General features: G+C 38.2%; 2 protein-coding genes across 6 annotated transcripts in view; one reads left to right on the top strand and one right to left on the bottom strand.

The window, feature by feature from the left end:
- adcy2b (adenylate cyclase 2b (brain)) overlaps positions 1–11,952 on the top strand; it is a 46,738-nt gene extending 34,786 nt beyond the window's left edge. Inside the window, exons 15-26 of one of the 5 annotated variants that reach the window (XM_067506982.1) lie at positions 178–262; positions 1,117–1,188; positions 2,121–2,258; positions 2,728–2,856; positions 4,171–4,355; positions 6,360–6,444; positions 8,288–8,446; positions 8,957–9,103; positions 9,290–9,397; positions 10,629–10,743; positions 10,852–10,976; positions 11,061–11,952. In XM_067506982.1, the coding sequence (XP_067363083.1) occupies positions 178–262; positions 1,117–1,188; positions 2,121–2,258; positions 2,728–2,856; positions 4,171–4,355; positions 6,360–6,444; positions 8,288–8,446; positions 8,957–9,103; positions 9,290–9,397; positions 10,629–10,743; positions 10,852–10,976; positions 11,061–11,213 (1,501 nt within the window). In that variant the 3' untranslated portion in view covers positions 11,214–11,952. Of the gene's footprint in view, positions 1–177; positions 263–1,116; positions 1,189–2,117; positions 2,259–2,727; positions 2,857–4,170; positions 4,356–6,359; positions 6,445–8,287; positions 8,447–8,956; positions 9,104–9,289; positions 9,398–10,628; positions 10,744–10,851; positions 10,977–11,060 lie in introns of all 5 variants that reach the window. The other 4 variants (XM_067506972.1, XM_067507000.1, XM_067506990.1 and 1 more) reach the window with 4 other exon arrangements.
- A 103-nt stretch (positions 11,953–12,055) lies between these two features.
- On the bottom strand, positions 12,056–15,934 carry cfap90 (cilia and flagella associated protein 90). The gene is made up of 3 exons (XM_067507024.1): positions 15,717–15,934; positions 15,066–15,182; positions 12,056–13,501 (listed from the first exon to the last, which is right to left on the bottom strand). Exons 1-3 carry the CDS (start codon positions 15,831–15,833, stop codon positions 13,322–13,324), a joined length of 414 nt encoding a protein of 137 aa, XP_067363125.1. The 5' UTR covers positions 15,834–15,934; the 3' UTR covers positions 12,056–13,321.
- Between the last annotated feature and the right edge of the window lie 1,504 nt (positions 15,935–17,438).

Raw genomic sequence — 17,438 nt, 5'->3', positions numbered from 1 at the left:
AATACACAACCATAACCTCATCATGACACACTTCTACTCTGCTAGCGTAAGATCCACTGGGAAGCAGGAGGTAAAATACATTAGGAGCTTCATTACATTTATTGCCCTGGATGGTACTGCAGAGGGCCAAGAGGTGCCAGGAGAGTTTAAAACAATTTGTGTGTGTTTGTGTTGCAGAACTGCTGTGCTGGGGATCTCCTTTGGCCTGACATTCCTGCTGTTGGCTTTGATCCTGCTCCTTTGCTTCGCTGGTCACTTTCTGGTTGGTTTGCGTGGATTTATCAGTGAATACACACACACACACACACACACACACACACACACACAGACACGCACACGTGCGCACACTAAACTGCGTTTACTGTGTTTAGTGTTCTTGTACTTATTATGTACAAAGAGGACTGACAGATCAATAACCTAAAACTCTCTTCTGAACTCAGGTTTCCTGTGTAATTATCGTATTAACATCTGTACATATTCCCATTCTGAATACATTTAACATTTGGACAAACAAATATCTGTTTCACAAACACTGCCTTTATTTCTGTACACTTAGGTAAGGAACTATAGCACATATGATCAATCTACTCAATTTTCTACAAAAACTACAAAATTACAGACTTTTATTATTCTAACACATGATAATATACATTCCCAACATGCCTGCAGTCCATCATTATTAGCTTGTAATATGCAGTTAACTGACTTCAGACTTACCTTCTGGACACATTACTGTACTATCACAAGATGAAACCTATACTATTTATCAGTTGTTTGGTGATTAACTTTTACTTCCAAATTTCAGCTGCGAGGAGAAATGAGGAATGTTGGATTTATACATTTTGCATCATGATGTTTTTTCACATGAATTTAACTCTTCTTCATTAGTCAAGACTCAATTTAAGTTTAAATCTACTGACACTGTCCTGCACTTCAGACCCCTAGTTCGCTCACAGCATATTGCATCACCTGAGCCAACAAGTGCCCAACATTATACTAGCCTAAAAAAACTAGAATAGTCGAAGATCCTTTTAATATTCTAGTGAGACTCTCAAAGCCTAAACATCTGCTTTGTACATCTTCATCCATCCAACTGCTGCTGTTTTTTCCAAGCAGCTGCAGTCTCCTATCATTAGTTTAGGCCCATTTTCATCCATTTTTTTCTTCTCAAGAGACCATTACCACACAGTAAGTGGGACACTTGTAATTAACAGCACGTTATTAATAACTTAGGGTTTGTCCTGACCTATATGTCTGCTTTATAAACGTCTACAATATGTTGTCAATAGAAGCTGCAGTGATCACTGGTGAAAGAGCATTCAATTAAATGAGAGGCTGAAATACTCCATGTGTGTGGAAGCCTGGCTCCATGCGCCTGGTTAGCTTTTGTGTATGTTATTATTAATGGGGCGTATTGTAGTTAAAAGCAATGCTCTGCTCATCTGTTAAAGTGTATTTCACGGTTATTGTGATCAAACACAATTCTTGGAAAATGTCTTTTCATGTCAAGCGGGCTTAGCTGTTGAGAGAGAATTTACCGCCGAATTATCGGACAGAAAACATGTAAATCACACACTGCAAAGAAGACTGAGGAAGAAATATGTACCGTTATGTCCTCATGAAGTGTTGCTCTGTTTGGTAAATGTTCTTTTTTTGTGAAAAGTACAACTATTAATGTCATAGAGATAAGGACTCTTCACAGTGAAGTATGAACATACAATAATGTCCAGGCTCACATCCTAATAAGATGAGGAGGGTGTTTTAATTGCATTTAATTGCAACTTTAGAATGAAACACATCATTTCATTTATCCAGCTGATTGTTGCGCCTTAATGGCTGGCATGTGCTGTATGTGATAGCTGAGGTTGTACTTTGTGACTCTAGTTAGGAGCTATAAAACCTTTACTGATTTTACTAATGGCAGTATCCTTTTTATTTATGTAAGTCACAAGACAGATTGGAAAGTCCCCAGAAAGAAGATGGCAACTCTTTACTAGTATAAGTGAGATGAATTATTTTACCACGAGTTGTTAATTCTAAATGCTTTAGCTCAATCCACTACATTTCCACTTCATTTTCATCTTCTAACCATTCCCTCTGTTTCTTTGTGTGCTCAGCAGGGTGGGAAAGGTTCGATCTGCTCTCTAACCTGGTTCCCCACATCCTCCCGTGTCATTGTCACCAATAACCCCTGGCTACGATTAGTTCTCACCATGACGACCACTGCTCTCATACTGGTGATGGCCATCTTCAACATGGTTAGAAGCTAGTTAAATGTTGTCATTGTTGTTTGAACACCAGTTCATATGTTTATATCGTTTGTGATAACTAAGCTGGTTCTGCGTGCTTTGGTAAATCAACAGCAGTATCGCCAGCACAGACACAGTTTCTGGTTGATGGTTTTTGCCACTGCACTTATAAATTTCAAAGGGCTTGAAATTGTCCAGGTTGACTGGGCTTCATATTCTGTAATGAATACGTTTGTTTGTTGTAGTTCTTATCAAAATATAAATGACTACAGTCGAATGGGGCTATTTTCTGTATACCAACACTCCCTTGGCTCAACACAACTTATACTTATCTATTTTTTCACATTTTTCCAAAAATAATGCAAGTTATTTGTCAGTCTGATAATCTCCGTAACTTGACATCTGTGTAAATAGTTGTTGGGACATTGCAGTGTTGGGCCAATGTTTTGCACTCCTTTCCTTCTATTTTGTTTGTTAGTTCTTTGTGGAGGATCCTGGAGGATCTATGGATGACAACCTGACACCTACCCCACCTGTGAATCTAACGAATACCAGCCTGATGGACTACCCGGAAAAAAACACGAGCGAAAACAACTTTTATCTACCAGTAAGTTGAATTATGGGGGCTCTGTAATGCAGGTTGCAAAGGCAGTAAATCTGTATGATTAAATTCCAATTCCGTGCACAAAACAAATTCAGTGAGTTGACAATAATCAGAGGAAAGTTTCACTGCTCAAAGGCTGATCTTCTGCTGATTGAGAGACAAATCTGTGATTCCTGTATGAGCCTCATTTGGCTGATGTATTTTTTCTAAAATTCACCCGGAGAAATAGACGAGACAGGAATCATCCTTAAGATGTTGTGGCTCTTTTTCCTCCTTTGGAGAAGAAAATAAGCCATTATGTTTTCAAAAAGAAGAATGAACACAACGCTGAACATTATAATCTTCATGATTGGAATTATATTGCAGGGTTGCTGTAAAATACTGCATTAGTTTTATCTCGGTATACCTTATAAATTAGGAAGCAATGTTCAGTGTATATAGACTCACACCTTGCTGTACAGTAGCTTTAGTGTTGGTCATTTTGTTCTTCAAAGGAGAAAAAGGAGCTATTAGAGGCCCTCCCTGACATCTCAGGGATGACTTCTGCCTCACCTGTTTTGTATCCTTCTGAGTCTTAGGAGAAACATGTCAACAACATGAAACATAAACAAAATGAGGCTGAAATGAGTTATCTGTTTGTCTCTTAGCAGTGGAAGAGCAGTAAATATTTCCTCTGGGAACACGCAACCCATCAGCCACATTGGTTTTGACCATTCTGACCCCTGCGGATCTGTGTATACCGTAACCCCACTGTTATGCATTTAGTGGTCCACTGGTACACAACTGAATCTCTTTTTCCTCATTAAAGAGCTGATAGTATTGTCAAGTTTTTCTACTTGCTGGCTGTTTCAACTCTACAGTAATATGTCAGGTAGTTTTAAACCAAGGAAGCAGAAAAAAACAAGTGTTTAATCTATTTATCAGTGGCTTCAGGTTGTCAGACATATAGTGCAGAATTCTTAAAGCTTTATAGTCTTGTTTATTCTTAATGTTAAAGGTTGTTCCTTAACATTTGTTTTACTCTTTGCAGTTACATAAACAAAACATGTTTCTTAGATTAGTCTTATAAGGATATTGACCTTTTCCGGTTTCAGTTTGCTAACTCTAACTCCGTTCTTGCGTCAAAACTTTGTGGAGGCTGACTCACTGTTGTTAGAACAGCACATTCTGAACCCTGAACAAATAAAGCCACATTTTTTCTTAGCTTGATATGGATGTATATGATACAAATCTCATGAAGATGATACACACAGTGGTTCACTTATAGAAATGTATTTGTTGATCCCCATGTGATTCCTGCTCACTTTCTGTCTCCAGTACTTTATCTACTGCTGTATCCTGGGTCTGGTGTCATGCTCAGTGTTCCTGAGGATTAACTATGAGCTGAAGATGGTGGTGATGCTGGTTGCTGTGGTGATCTACAACATCATCATCCTCCAAACACATGCCTCTCTACTGGATGGATTTAGCAAAGCACTATACCCCACTGATAACCTAGATAGGTACCTGTAAAGTGTACACACACACACACACACACACACACACACACACACACACACACACACACTCCTGCTTCCTAATCTAGGTCATAATGAAACTATTATTAGGCTCACTTAAGGTCAGTCCTAACTGTAAGAAATCCTCTGACCCTGCAGCCTGCTCACATCAGTCAAGCAGAGCCTATTAAAATGAGTAATGATACTCTTGGAGTCTGGTCTCCCAGGAAAGACTAATGCTGAGGTAGCAATATCCCAAAAATATCCCATAAATCACTTTTGCCGATCAAGCATAACCCCAGGAGAGGAGGATGGTGAATGGCAGAATGAGATACCACAGCCTGTGTTGATGGAGTGGAATTCGTTTTTCACATTTGACTGACAGCTGGAGTTTTACTGCTGAAAAAAAAAATCCATCATGCAAAAAGTTTTCAGGGCACTGAGAGAGACAGGTGAAAAAAAATAGTTTCCTCTTTCTATCTTTGGCTTTATTAGCATGAAGAATATATTGTTGTTTCCATAGCAGTGGGATATATAAATAAGCACAGTTGCTAAAGGAGAAGGAAAAGGACTGCCTGATAAATCACCTTTGTTTCTTGACATGCATTAATTTACACTTCATTACCACAAAAGATGTATTTCGTAGTTCTGACTCTGATATGAATTCATGGCAAGGAATTGTGTCATTACAGTTTGGTCCGTGTGCTTCAAGTGGCTTCAGCCTGTAATGTAAACCAGTAAGAGAAAGAATATATATGTAAAACATGATTTACTCTAAGTAATATATTACACCTATGAAAGGAGATTTTAATTTAGATTTTTATGTATAGTACATTAATAGAGAGAGACAGATCACTATAGAGACTTAAAGGACCATGGCAGTGATTTTTAAACCCTTCTCAATGTGTTTTTCTTGCACTCTAGGGAGACATTTAATTCCATTCATTTAAATACAGCACAGCGTGTTACAGTTAATATATCCCAGTGAACATTGTGTCTGCTTTAGTGTTGTCAGATTTACATAATTGTCACACAGAAATGATGCTCCGCATTTAAAATCAGTGACTGAAGCAGACATACTGTTCTCTTGAAGAATATATAGTGATTTTTGTAATTTATGAAAATCAATTCAAGCAGATGTTTGTCTGGAAGACTGGAAAGCCACATAGTTGACAGCCATGTAATGAGTACATTGGTGACAGTAAATGGCTACAGCCTGTAAATAACATCCTGTTCCTTTTAAAAATTAGGCTAAGGCGGTTCCATGTTTGTCTTACTGCCAACAAATGCCATACAAATGCCAAAACCAGCAAGTCCAACTTCCCAGCCCCATTTGAAATATTACTTTTTATGTGGTTTAATTTTTGTTCACTGAAAAGATTCATAGAACTCAAATAATAGAAATTTGATGTACTATTTAATATCTACACAGCACTGTGGTGGAGTGGCTAGTGCATCCAACTCACAGCTAGAAGGTCCTCAGTTCAAATCTACGTGTTTGCATGTTCTCCCTGTGCTTGCGTGGTTTCCTCTGGGTACTTCGGTTTCCTCCTACAATCCAAGGACATGAATGTTAGCTTAATTGGTGACTCTAAATTGCCTGTAGGTGAGTGTGAGTGTGAATGGCTGTCTGTCTATGTCTCTGGCCCTAAGATATGCTGGCGACATGTCCAGGATGTAGCCTGCCTCTCGTCCAATGACAGGTAGGATCAGCTGAACAGGACAAGTGGTTAAAGATAATGGATGGATGAATTGTTAGAATATCTATGGCACATAAGATTGTGAGTCACAAGAAACTACAGCAGTCACATTAATGGTGATGTAGGAACATGTCATCTGCAATTTTAGTGCAACTGTGCAGCTCAGTGAAACAGCTGAATAAGATATATGATGATTATGTATACACGTATTATATTTGATAGTGGGATCAATTCATTTTAGGGATTTTATAGGATTTATTGATTATGAAATGTCGCCTTACATGTGTTCTCTCTCTTTCTGTCACCACAGACCAGGAGTCCTGAAGGATTTAAAGACAATGGGCTCTGTGTCTCTTTTCATCTTCTTCATTACCCTACTGGTATTAGCCAGGCAGGTCAGTAGCCTTCTTAGACTGATCACCACAGTGACATATCTATACATCACTATAAAATAGTTATAGTCTATATTTAGTAGCCTATGTTGCTTTTTATTGTTAAGACACCCGATGTGTGCTCATTTGTGTCCAGTGCATTTGGCTCAACATAGAAGATCAAAAAAACTTGCTCAGATGACTTGCCCGGGTGCACTGGCTCCATCTCCTCTGTGTTCACCATCCTCACCTTATATGAAAGCCAAACCCAGCTGACACACATTTGGTGTGTGTGTGTTTTATCTCTGTTTGGGCATACCATCCATTTTCTCTGACCCTGAAACAGATGTCCTGGACAGAAGGACTTCTCCCAGAGTGTCTGTACTGAAAACTGATGTGTGTCCTGAGACACTTAGTCGGTTTGAACAGGTCCATGTGTTGTTCGCATTCTGGGTCACTGTCACCAGAAGGGAGGGGAGCATTTGTTTTGGAAACACAACTTTGCTTCGTCAAATTCTTTGTTACTGTCATATCAAAGTCTGGGAAGCAAGCTTATCAAGGTCTTTTGAGAGTAATTGAGTTTGTCCTTCCGGATGCTGTTTGGGTATAAATTAGTGCAGTAAAATGTTTCATCAATTATCATGAACATTTTTATGGAAATAGGTCAAAAGGTGTTTAAAGTGGCATTGCTAAAGGCCCTTGATGAAGAAGTATATAAACTGGTGCCAGATGTAAGGGCACAAGGTCTTGGAGCATCCGTTTTTACATGCTTTCAGGCAGCTTTTAATAAATTTGCCTTGCAAAATTGTCATTGCCACCTCTGAGCCCATTCACAGGCATTTAGTCCGAAGGAGGAGAGAGCTGGTTAGGAGAAAGAAGGCATCTGTAATTCATCCCTCAAGAATAGATGCTTATTGGAGCAAAGCTCATTTACAGCCTTGTTAGCTAGTTTCTAAACAGCATCTGGAATGAGCTGAGTTTCTTCTGGCCTAGTTTCTAGACTCCTAGAGTTCCTGTCTTCACAAGCACAGCAACGCTCAAATGACACACACTGGTATGTATACATACGCAAATGAGTCAGACGACTATCCCTAGAGGGCTGTAAGCTTAGTCTATACTTCTATTTCAGCCTAAGGCAATCACCACTATAGCGCATGATCTGAGCACCGAGCTCTATAGGCCCTTGCTGTCGGAGGCTTCTAAATTGGCACCACAGTTTAATCTCAAGGGAGAAATCTTCACTGCACACATATATCATCCAGACTTCTAACGAACACAGGAGACTGAAAACACTCCCACATGCACCCCTACACAGACTGTAGGGTCCAGCCCACAGGTAGCCTGGAGCTCTCAAATATTCTGTATAATGATGGTGTGTTCAGGGGACACAATCATCGAATGTTTGGACCACAATAGAAAAGTCCTGCTGACATATTTAGAGTTGTTCAATACCCTCTAGCGTAAATAACCAAAACATTAAAAAAGTGGCAGCTATCTTTTATGCAAATCATTCCTATCTTCTTACTGTTTCCTTAAGCAATGATAGCGAAGCTCCTTGGACTATTTCCTTGTTGTTTTATTGGGACATTAGTTTTCTATGGATTTCAAGGATAACCTTCCTAGAAAGCCTATAGCACAACATGGGCAGCCTGTTTCAAAAATACACTCTACATTTTTGTAGCTGGGTGGCTACATGGGAGCTGACAGATGTGGATTTGTGGCTTCACCAAACATTAGTCATAAGACATTAACTGCTGAAATGTAAAATTTGTTTTTATTATGAGGTGTTGGTTGGTACTGTGGCTTGTAGCATTGGAGCAGTGTGAATGACAAAAATGTCCCTTTACTCTGTGTCCTCCTGTAACAGAATGAATATTACTGTAGGTTGGACTTCCTGTGGAGGGACAAGTTCAAGAGGGAGTGTGAAGAGATCGAAACCATGGAGAACCTCAACCGGGTTCTGCTGGAGAATGTTTTACCTGCCCACGTCGCTGAACACTTTCTGGGACGCAACTGGAAAAACGAGGTGAATTTCCAAGAAAAAAAGAAAACTGAAATTTATACCTTGTTGAGTTGTGGTGCTTCCAACCTAATGTTTCATTTAAATATGCATGCAACATTTTTTTTATTATTTGTTTCACTCTTTTTGCTCTGCTTTTGTTGCATGCAGTCACCTACTTACCCAACATGCTTACCATTGCTAAAGTTCTCAATAAATAATTCTAGTAATTTAACTTTTTTTCACATGTTCAATACTCTCCTTAGCTCCAATCTTCCTGTCTTTCCTCTGATGAATGATGTTACTGTTTTACTGCTGTGACCCTACATCCCCAAAGAAAAGATTAAAGTCTCACCTATTTTCACCTGTAATGAGACCTATTCAGTGTCATTGCTCAGTGTGAGGCAATTGGCTCACAGGTTTTCTTTCTGTGGTAGAGACTCACTGAAACCCCTCACTTCTGGTATTTTGCCTTCCTTCACTGGTGCTTAATCAATACAATGCATCCAGCTGTTTCTTCTTCTTGCTTGTTATCAGGACCTTTATCATCAGTCATACGAGTCGGTGTGTGTGATGTTTGCCTCCATCCCAGACTTCAAAGAGTTTTATACAGAGTCTGATGTCAATAAGGAAGGGCTGGAGTGCCTTCGTCTTCTCAACGAGATCATAGCGGACTTTGATGAGGTAAACTCCGGTCCCATTGATAAATTCACGCTGTCTGGCAAAGCGAAACAAACAAACAAGTTTTTTTTTTTTTGGGAAGCAATCACGCTGGGTTGTTATGCTCTAAACCAGTGGGAGATGCATAAAAATGTGCCAGCATTTGGCTAATAGTTTTTCTCGTGTTTATGCTATATTGTGTGTCCTCAGCTTCTGTCCAAACCCAAGTTCAGTGGAGTGGAGAAGATAAAGACGATTGGTAGCACCTATATGGCTGCAACTGGACTCAATGTAACACCAGGACCAGAGTGCACACAGGCAAGCTTTTCTACACGTGCACATTTTTTCCACACTTACACACTGTCAGCTTTCACATGAGATTGTTTTTGATGCTAGAGGACCAGGCAAAGAAAAAGAGCCGTTTTTTGTACATGATCACTCCCTTCCAAATGGTTTGGCAGCCTTGGCTCATATTTAGTTAACTTGTAATTTTTCATTTATGGTCACAAAACAGCATGGAGCTTTAGCTTCAAAATATTTGTTGTTTCCCAAATACCTTTGGAAGCTTTGTGTGGGTTGCTCCTTAAAATGTGCTACACATACTGTAAAATTCAAGCATCAGTGATTCATTACCACAGTCATTTGAACACATCAGTGTAGTCACTGGATCCAAATGAGATCATTACTCAGAAATGTGGCAGCACTGTGTTTCCTAAAAGGAAATCAGCTTGATTGGTTGTTCACTAACCCAACCCCCCTTAGTAACTGTTGCTACCCCTGTTGAGCGCTCACATAGGTTTACACAGGCAACATAAAATTACAACAAAATCCAAGGTCATATTTGAAAGGACATGTCTAAAACTGTTTCACACAAAAGCAGGTTTCTCATTTTAGCTGTTGATTTTGTTGGCTTGGATGACAGCTGTTATAGACGGGTTAGTTAGTTAACTTAGTTAACTAAAAAATCCAAAATACAATTTTTTTTAACAAAATAAATGGTTCTTAATTTATTTTAATTTCTCAAATTATGTTTTGGCTTGGGTTATAGAATTCAATAACGTTTAGGTAAGAGCTCTTAACTAATTGTTTTAGCAGCATCCCAAAGCGTGAAAGTCTTTTTTCCTAAATTGACGTATAAATCCACTAAATAATTTAGTTATTGTAACTTTGTATTGTATTGTAATGCTCAGCCACAACTGTGCATAGTAAGTCAATTAGCCAGACATGCTAATAACCTACAATACTTTTTAATCATTTCTGATCTGAATTTTGCTTTTGTTGTTCGGTTTTTGTCAAGGTGATAAAAAGATGCAACCCTCCAAAATCTTTTCAGTAGTGCCTGTAAAGGGCATCATCATAAACATAGGTTATCTGATTGGAAAAGCAACTGAATGGAATTTTGAACAGAAATGCAATTACAAAAGACACGGCATAAATATAACCAATGGCCTTACTTACAATCATTGTGTAACTTGACAATGACCTATTGATGCCTAAACATTCAGGTAGTACTTTGATCTTATCTTATCCCCCTCTGCATTGCCCCTAGGAACATGACAGACAAAACATGCACATCGGCACAATGGTGGAGTTTGCTTTTGCTCTTGTTGGGAAGCTAGATGTCATCAACAAACACTCTTTCAACGACTTCAGACTCAGAATTGGTAAGAATATTTTTCAACGCATAAATTTTGCACAAAAATTATTGGATTTTTTTAAAAGTAGAGATTACAAGTTAAAGCTACTGATGTGCGATTTTTTTTACCCGCTAGGGATAAACCACGGGCCAGTGATTGCAGGGGTTATCGGGGCCCAGAAACCTCAGTATGACATCTGGGGAAACAGTGTGAATGTCGCCAGTAGGATGGAGACCACCGGGGTGCTTGGCAAAATACAGGTAGGAGGGGTTACAAATTACACGTGCATGTCTTACATTGTCATACTTAACTTATTCCAGTCATGAGTCTTTCTTTCCTTACAGGTAACAGAGGAGACAAGTCGTATCTTATCAGCACTAGGGTACATGTGTTCCTGTCGCGGCATCATCAACGTGAAGGGCAAAGGAGATTTGAAGACCTACTTTGTACACACAGAGATGTCCCGATCTCTGTCACAAGGGACTGTGATGCCTTGAGCATGTCACGCTTAGTGAACAAATAGACTTGAGAACACAATCACACACACAGAGTGGCCGTAGAAGTGATTTATCATGCTCCCTAAACTAAAACCCATTACCAGCAGCCAGCAGTACAATGGATAGATAATTATCGAGAACCACTTTTGTCCTTAGCAACACAATGTAGAGCACGATGAGTTGGACTGCAACAATCCTCCATCACTGCACTTGGGATGGTTCTCACATTTTAAGTGCAACAAGGACTTCGCTCAGAGGAATGTCTAAAGGAGTGCCTGACTAAAGAGAGGTGCTAAATAAGAGCAGTTCTCAAGGACTGTAGTCACTCATAGTAGTGGTGTGGAGGCTACTTATCCATGCGAGTGTTGCAGTGTTTCAGAGCCTTATACTTGAGCACACTGAGCTGCCTGCAGAGCTGTGTTTTATATCTGCCTGGTTGGCACTGTGAGCTGGTTTGTTCCATTTTATTCCAAATGGATGTTCAATAGTTTATTGTCATATAAAGCAGCTGATGCCAACAAATAGCCAGTGTTATGGGGTAGTTTGCCAAAAAACCTGTGAATTATATTTATAGCTTTAGAACTGCATTTGTGTCCCACTGAAGAGTAGGTGGACTCACAGAAGAAAGAACAGTAGAGGTTTCTTTTTTATAACCCATCTGGAACCAAACCAATAGCAATGTGCGTAAATGTTCACTGCCATTCTTTTGTTATTCATTAAACATTTGTATATAAACTGACGCCAGCTGCCTTTGTGTTTTTGTTTTACTGATTTAATCATGCAAGTGCCCAATGACGGACTTGTAACAGTAAAGACTTTCGCAGGATGTTCTCACAATGGACTCAAAAGCTTGTAAGATCATTAGTTGAATGATCAGAGACAACACAGGTTTTCTTCTCCCAACTGCATTTATTTTAGACATGAAACAGGCCAGAATGTGTGAGAATGATATATTTATGTTGTATATTATTGTGTCTGTCTCATCTCACTCTCCTACAGGAGATGAATAACCATATTTTCATACAACATATTACATATTTCATCAAAGTCTAACAATTTATTTACAAATATTAGTTCTCACTGTTAATACTTTAGTTAATACTTTCTAATCAAAACTCACATCATTTTATTTTTTTAAATATTACACATAATTTGACATAATAATAGAGGGAGCTGAAAGACTTCAATGTATAAAACAATTTGCTTTAGGCCTTTGCAGAATACGGGTTAATCTGCTAATTAAAGTGTTGACACCATTGTTTCGCAAAGGCTTTATTTACCAAATACCAATGAGTCTGAGAACATTTCATTTCACTCAGCTATTTTTTCCTTTATGCTTTGAAGCACTGTGTTGTGTATTAGCTCCTAATCTTCTTAAATAAACAGTGCAGCTCTAACACCAGATACTAAAATTGTACTCCTTCTAAGAATAAAAGTTCTATTTCTGCCAGAGTACAAAGGCAGAAGCAAATGAGAGCTGTCTGCACTCAAAAAATCCTATTATGTAGGAGGATGGTCTCAGTTGCATGGGTTCCGAATTCTATACAAAAAGAATCTAAGTACTTACAAATCAATGGGGTTAGTCATGCAGAAAAATAACTGTACAGAGAATAAAATACAGACAAATATGAATCTTTGTAACTATTACAGATTTTGTTAAATTTTTTATCCCTTCTTTAGTTTGAAACTGTTTTTATTGAATTATCTTAAATGTTTCTTCATATATTGTATTAAATGAGGCAGATTTAATTAATATGAAACCCTATCAGTTTAGGAATTCACAATATTCCTGCTGTTTCCTAATAATGACTTTTTTTTCCATTTTACTACAGACAGAAATTATGTGCAATATTCAGCTGTAATAATTGTAAGATATTCCAACTGTCTGTACCCGATGAAGTGGTTTCAACTTCATACACGAAAATACAGCATGACGTTCATGGAAAGTATAGTAATTTCCTTATTTTCTCTATTTTTGCTAATTACCAGTAAACATTACCATTATTCTGTAGTACTAGTAAACTAGGTTGTACACGCTATAACACTGGTTTATTATTACGTTTTTCCAGTGGGGGAAAAAAACGGTTTTATCTTATGATGCAATACTTTCAAGTAGGGGCCACTGATCCGTATCCTTCTGCCACATTCCAGATGATCCCATTTTTCATGTAAAATTCAGCCTGCATGCAAGCCACACGTGCAAACTGTCGGCCTGTTTGATAGAGGATGGGAACAGGACGATGGCCATATTCTGAGGAGGATAGCACAGGCACATTTCTGGACTTCTCCTAGGAGTGAGCAGGACAAGAAGGAAAGAGAGATATAGAGTAAATATCAAAACTAGACTTGTGCTGTGTTTAGGCTGAATGATTTGGAGGAAATATCTTACAGACATTTATCAGAGCAGACACTTTGACATGTTGTAGCATAGAACCAAACAGGTCTTAGTAATAACATTAATAATAGGTGCATTTCAGTCCTTTTCAAAGTAACTTTGTCTTCTGTAGAATCAAGTCATATATCTACGACTGAGGCTGGTAGATCTGTAAATCTGTACTTACACAGTAGTGCTACAGCTAAACATGCAAACATCAGCATGGTAGTGCTATCTTCTGAGGGGCGCTGAAATTTACCTTCCAAATTAACTCCAAAGGAGAAAATAAAAGTTCCTACTCACTTTGTTCCTGCATTTGAAAAGTGTTAAAATTACAGGATGGGCTGACTTTTACAGGGACCTGAAGATAATGAAATTCTAATCTGATTAGAAACCAAAAAATAAATAAATAGTGGCAGACAAACCAAGATCCAGAGCCATGCCACAGCCATTAATAACCAATTTAGCTTACATTTGCTAACTATAGTATTGGTATAGTAACTTAAGTAGTAAAAAAAAACTCTTATTACATATTCAAAACTTGCCCTGTGTTTACTTTCTATGTTAATAACTGGCTGTTAACGAAAATGTACTTGCACTTTGTTTCTTCATTGCCAGTAATTTGACAGAGCACAATGTTGTCCGATTTGAAAACAACAAAATTTAAAGTAAAGTTTGCTCAGTATTACCAGTGTGTCCCAGTGTGAGCTTTTTTAATGTATTTTGAGTATACCTAACTTTAGAACAGATAGTACCTGTTTCTGGCTATGGCAGGTTTACTGGTGGATTTATATTTTCTTGAGCTTTGCGGGTAACAGTAACAAAAAAAAAACACACTTGCATTATGCTAACTTAGTTTTTAAATTCATATTCAAGTGTAAATTCTGGAAAAGAAATTTCCTATTTCAGCACGCACTGTCACCAAGGCTGACAGCAAACCACTCCATTCACTGTAATTACAAGCTCAGCAGTGTATGTGGCTGCTTTGTTCACTGCCCGCTCTGCTGTCTGTGACCCAGAAACTGACTGTGAGCTAGTTTTCCTGACATGAATAATTACTCTGTGGAGATGAAATGGCTTCAAAGGAAGCAATAAACAAATGTCATAAAACGTAAAGGTAAGTCAGTTGCCACATGGTTAAAAATAATGAATAATATAATAGTTTTTATTAGTTGTGCATGTACTTATGTGTACAGTTTGTGTACAGTACACATAAAGCAACGATTTAATAAATGACGAGACATTGAAGAATGTAAAAGACTGACCATCTTTTTAAACAAGGTGTTTGAGACCAAAGCACTCTTCCATGTTATTGCTTCCATTATATTCAATGTGTCAATTACACACAATCCATTTAATACCTTATGGGACAGTCGGCAGCAGAGAGATGACAGATAATTAGTATTGATGTGTCGTTTGACATAAGATAAGAAACAGGTAAAGCAGGTAAAGCAGAGAAATGAAAAGAACTTCATTACCTCCTCATTTACGTTCAGTCCTCTTCCTTTATAGTGCTGTCTGTCATCACGGTGCAGTCTCATATCATAGCCCTTTGTCTGATGGTACACTTGGTCATATGTGGAGCCTTCTGAGTCCTACCAATAGTGAGACAGTAAACAAAGATTAAGTATTATAATTGTGTCCACACGCAGAAAACAATGTTTTTTGTCGAATTTAGAAAGTGTTTCCTAACTTAGAAAAAGATTAATTTATTTATTTCTTTTAATTCTACTTTTTTTTTTTCATGGACATTAACATCTCAGTGAATAGCGTGCTGTCTGTGTTAGCCAGAGGACTCATTTTCAACCGTTGTCCCAGAGCCAGTCAATAACACAACATTTCTAAACTAACTTGACTAACAGCTGAATTTACTGTGAGGGCAAATGTCTGAAGTTGACTAATTTCCTTTCTTAATGAGCCAATTAACATCTAGCTAGCTAAAGCTAATCATTTAGCCAGTGTAATGTTCCATTGCCTAAACGTTAGGGACACACTGTCCAAATAGCAACTAACCTAAAGCTATTAGCCAGCTATGAGCACCCTAATGAAGTTTCTGCTGTTATGTTGTAAAGTATATATTATTAATAAATTTTTTCAGTAAGCTTAACATTAGCAAAGAGTGGCATTACCTTTGACTCTTTGTTGAAATAGGACGTTTCTTTCGTTTCCTTTCGTCGTGGGGGAATGTAACTAAAGGCAGATAAGGTAGACAGCGGTTTGGTGTTTGCCTCAAGTGACACGTCCATGTTCACGGCCCAGTAAATGTTAGAAAACCTCAGAAAAAGGGAAACCGCAGCTGGAAAAAGCGGGCCGCAGGCGTCCTCGGTTGCTAGGATACCGATTTGCTGCAACTGACGTCTGCCTGTGCTGCCTTCACGATCTTTTTGTTTGCATGTACTTCTGAGCTTCAAAGAGTTGTACTGAACGCCGCGTCTCTAAGAGAGCTACAAACACACCCAAATCAATTCGCCTAACTTTCACAAGAACATATACCATGAAGAAGAAACCCTAAATAAATTTCATATTTGTATTATAGCAAGAAGAATGCTGTCACAAAACTACTGTCAGTTAAGATAGATTTCCCCCTCTAAATAGCCTGCATTTATGCAAATTGTCTTAACTATTATTATACTATTTTTTATCTAATTATCTTATTTTAACTGATTTAACTAAAGACCAAACTTTACAATAACCAGTTAAGATTTTTGCAAATAAAACACCCTTGCATTTTTTTCTGACATTATAGATCTATACAGATAGTCTATAGAGAGTAAATTGTCTGTCAGCTCACATTGTACGCAACTATTAACAACAGTTCTATGTCTTTTAAAGATCTCTCATATAACTGTCATCATAGAATCAATTTATAACACTGGACAGATTATGCCTCAAGCAAAGGGTTCCCTTATGTGTGACAAGATTTTCCAGCTGCTTGGGGTTATAAAAAATAAATAACCTTCATTCCCTCAGCAATAATTGTTGCAGCTAAATTTTATCTTGGTAAATTGAGTTCAATGGATAAACAGATAAAGTTAAATTGTAATAATCATGAATAAAAAACATGTTGGACAAATTTTTCCTTTTCTTACCAAGTTTTAGAGAAGTAGAATGATACCACCGTTATGTCTATGGGCTAAATATGAAGCTAGAGATAGGAGATAAATGACAATTAGTAGAAATTAGTGTATTTTGAAAGAAATGGAAAATGTAATGATGTGATAGCATTTTTGGTGGCACAAAAAGGCACAAAATACAGGTTATGTATGTGCATGCCTTCCTCTAACACACATACACACACAGTGAACACTGTGTGTGTTTTGCAGCATGATAGATAGATACAGTATTAGAATCAACCTTATAGGCTATGTATGTTTGTGTATACATTTCCAACTATGTTGAGGAGTTCCTCCTGAAGTCCACTATCGCCTCCTCAGTTTTGAGGGTGTTCAACTCCAGGTGGTTATGACTGCAAACTGAGGGACAGTCTTTCAGCCTCCTGTCAGTTTGCAGTCTCATCACCATCTCAATTGAAGCCAGTTGTGTCATTTCAGGAATTTGACAGATGGACGTGCATATGTTGTATAGAGGGAGAAGCGTAGTGGGGAGAGGATGCTTTTCTGTGGGGCACCAGTGTTGACTGGTTGTGTGCTGGATGTGATTTTGCAACTTCACCTGCTGTTTCCTGTCAGTCAGGAAGTTTACCAACCACTGGCAGGTGGGGGCAGGCACAGTGACCTGAGTGAGTTTGGTCTGGGGATCTTATGTTTTATAGTGCTAATTGTTGGGCTGAAGTCCACAAACAGGATCCTTGGTAGTCAAGGTGTAGTACAGTCTCATCTTGACATCATCAC

Source organism: Channa argus, chromosome 1, assembly GCF_033026475.1.
Source record: "Channa argus isolate prfri chromosome 1, Channa argus male v1.0, whole genome shotgun sequence".
NCBI lineage: Eukaryota > Metazoa > Chordata > Actinopteri > Anabantiformes > Channidae > Channa > Channa argus.
The sequence above is the reverse complement of the archived record's forward strand: the minus strand, read 5'-3'. Positions and strand labels throughout refer to the sequence as shown.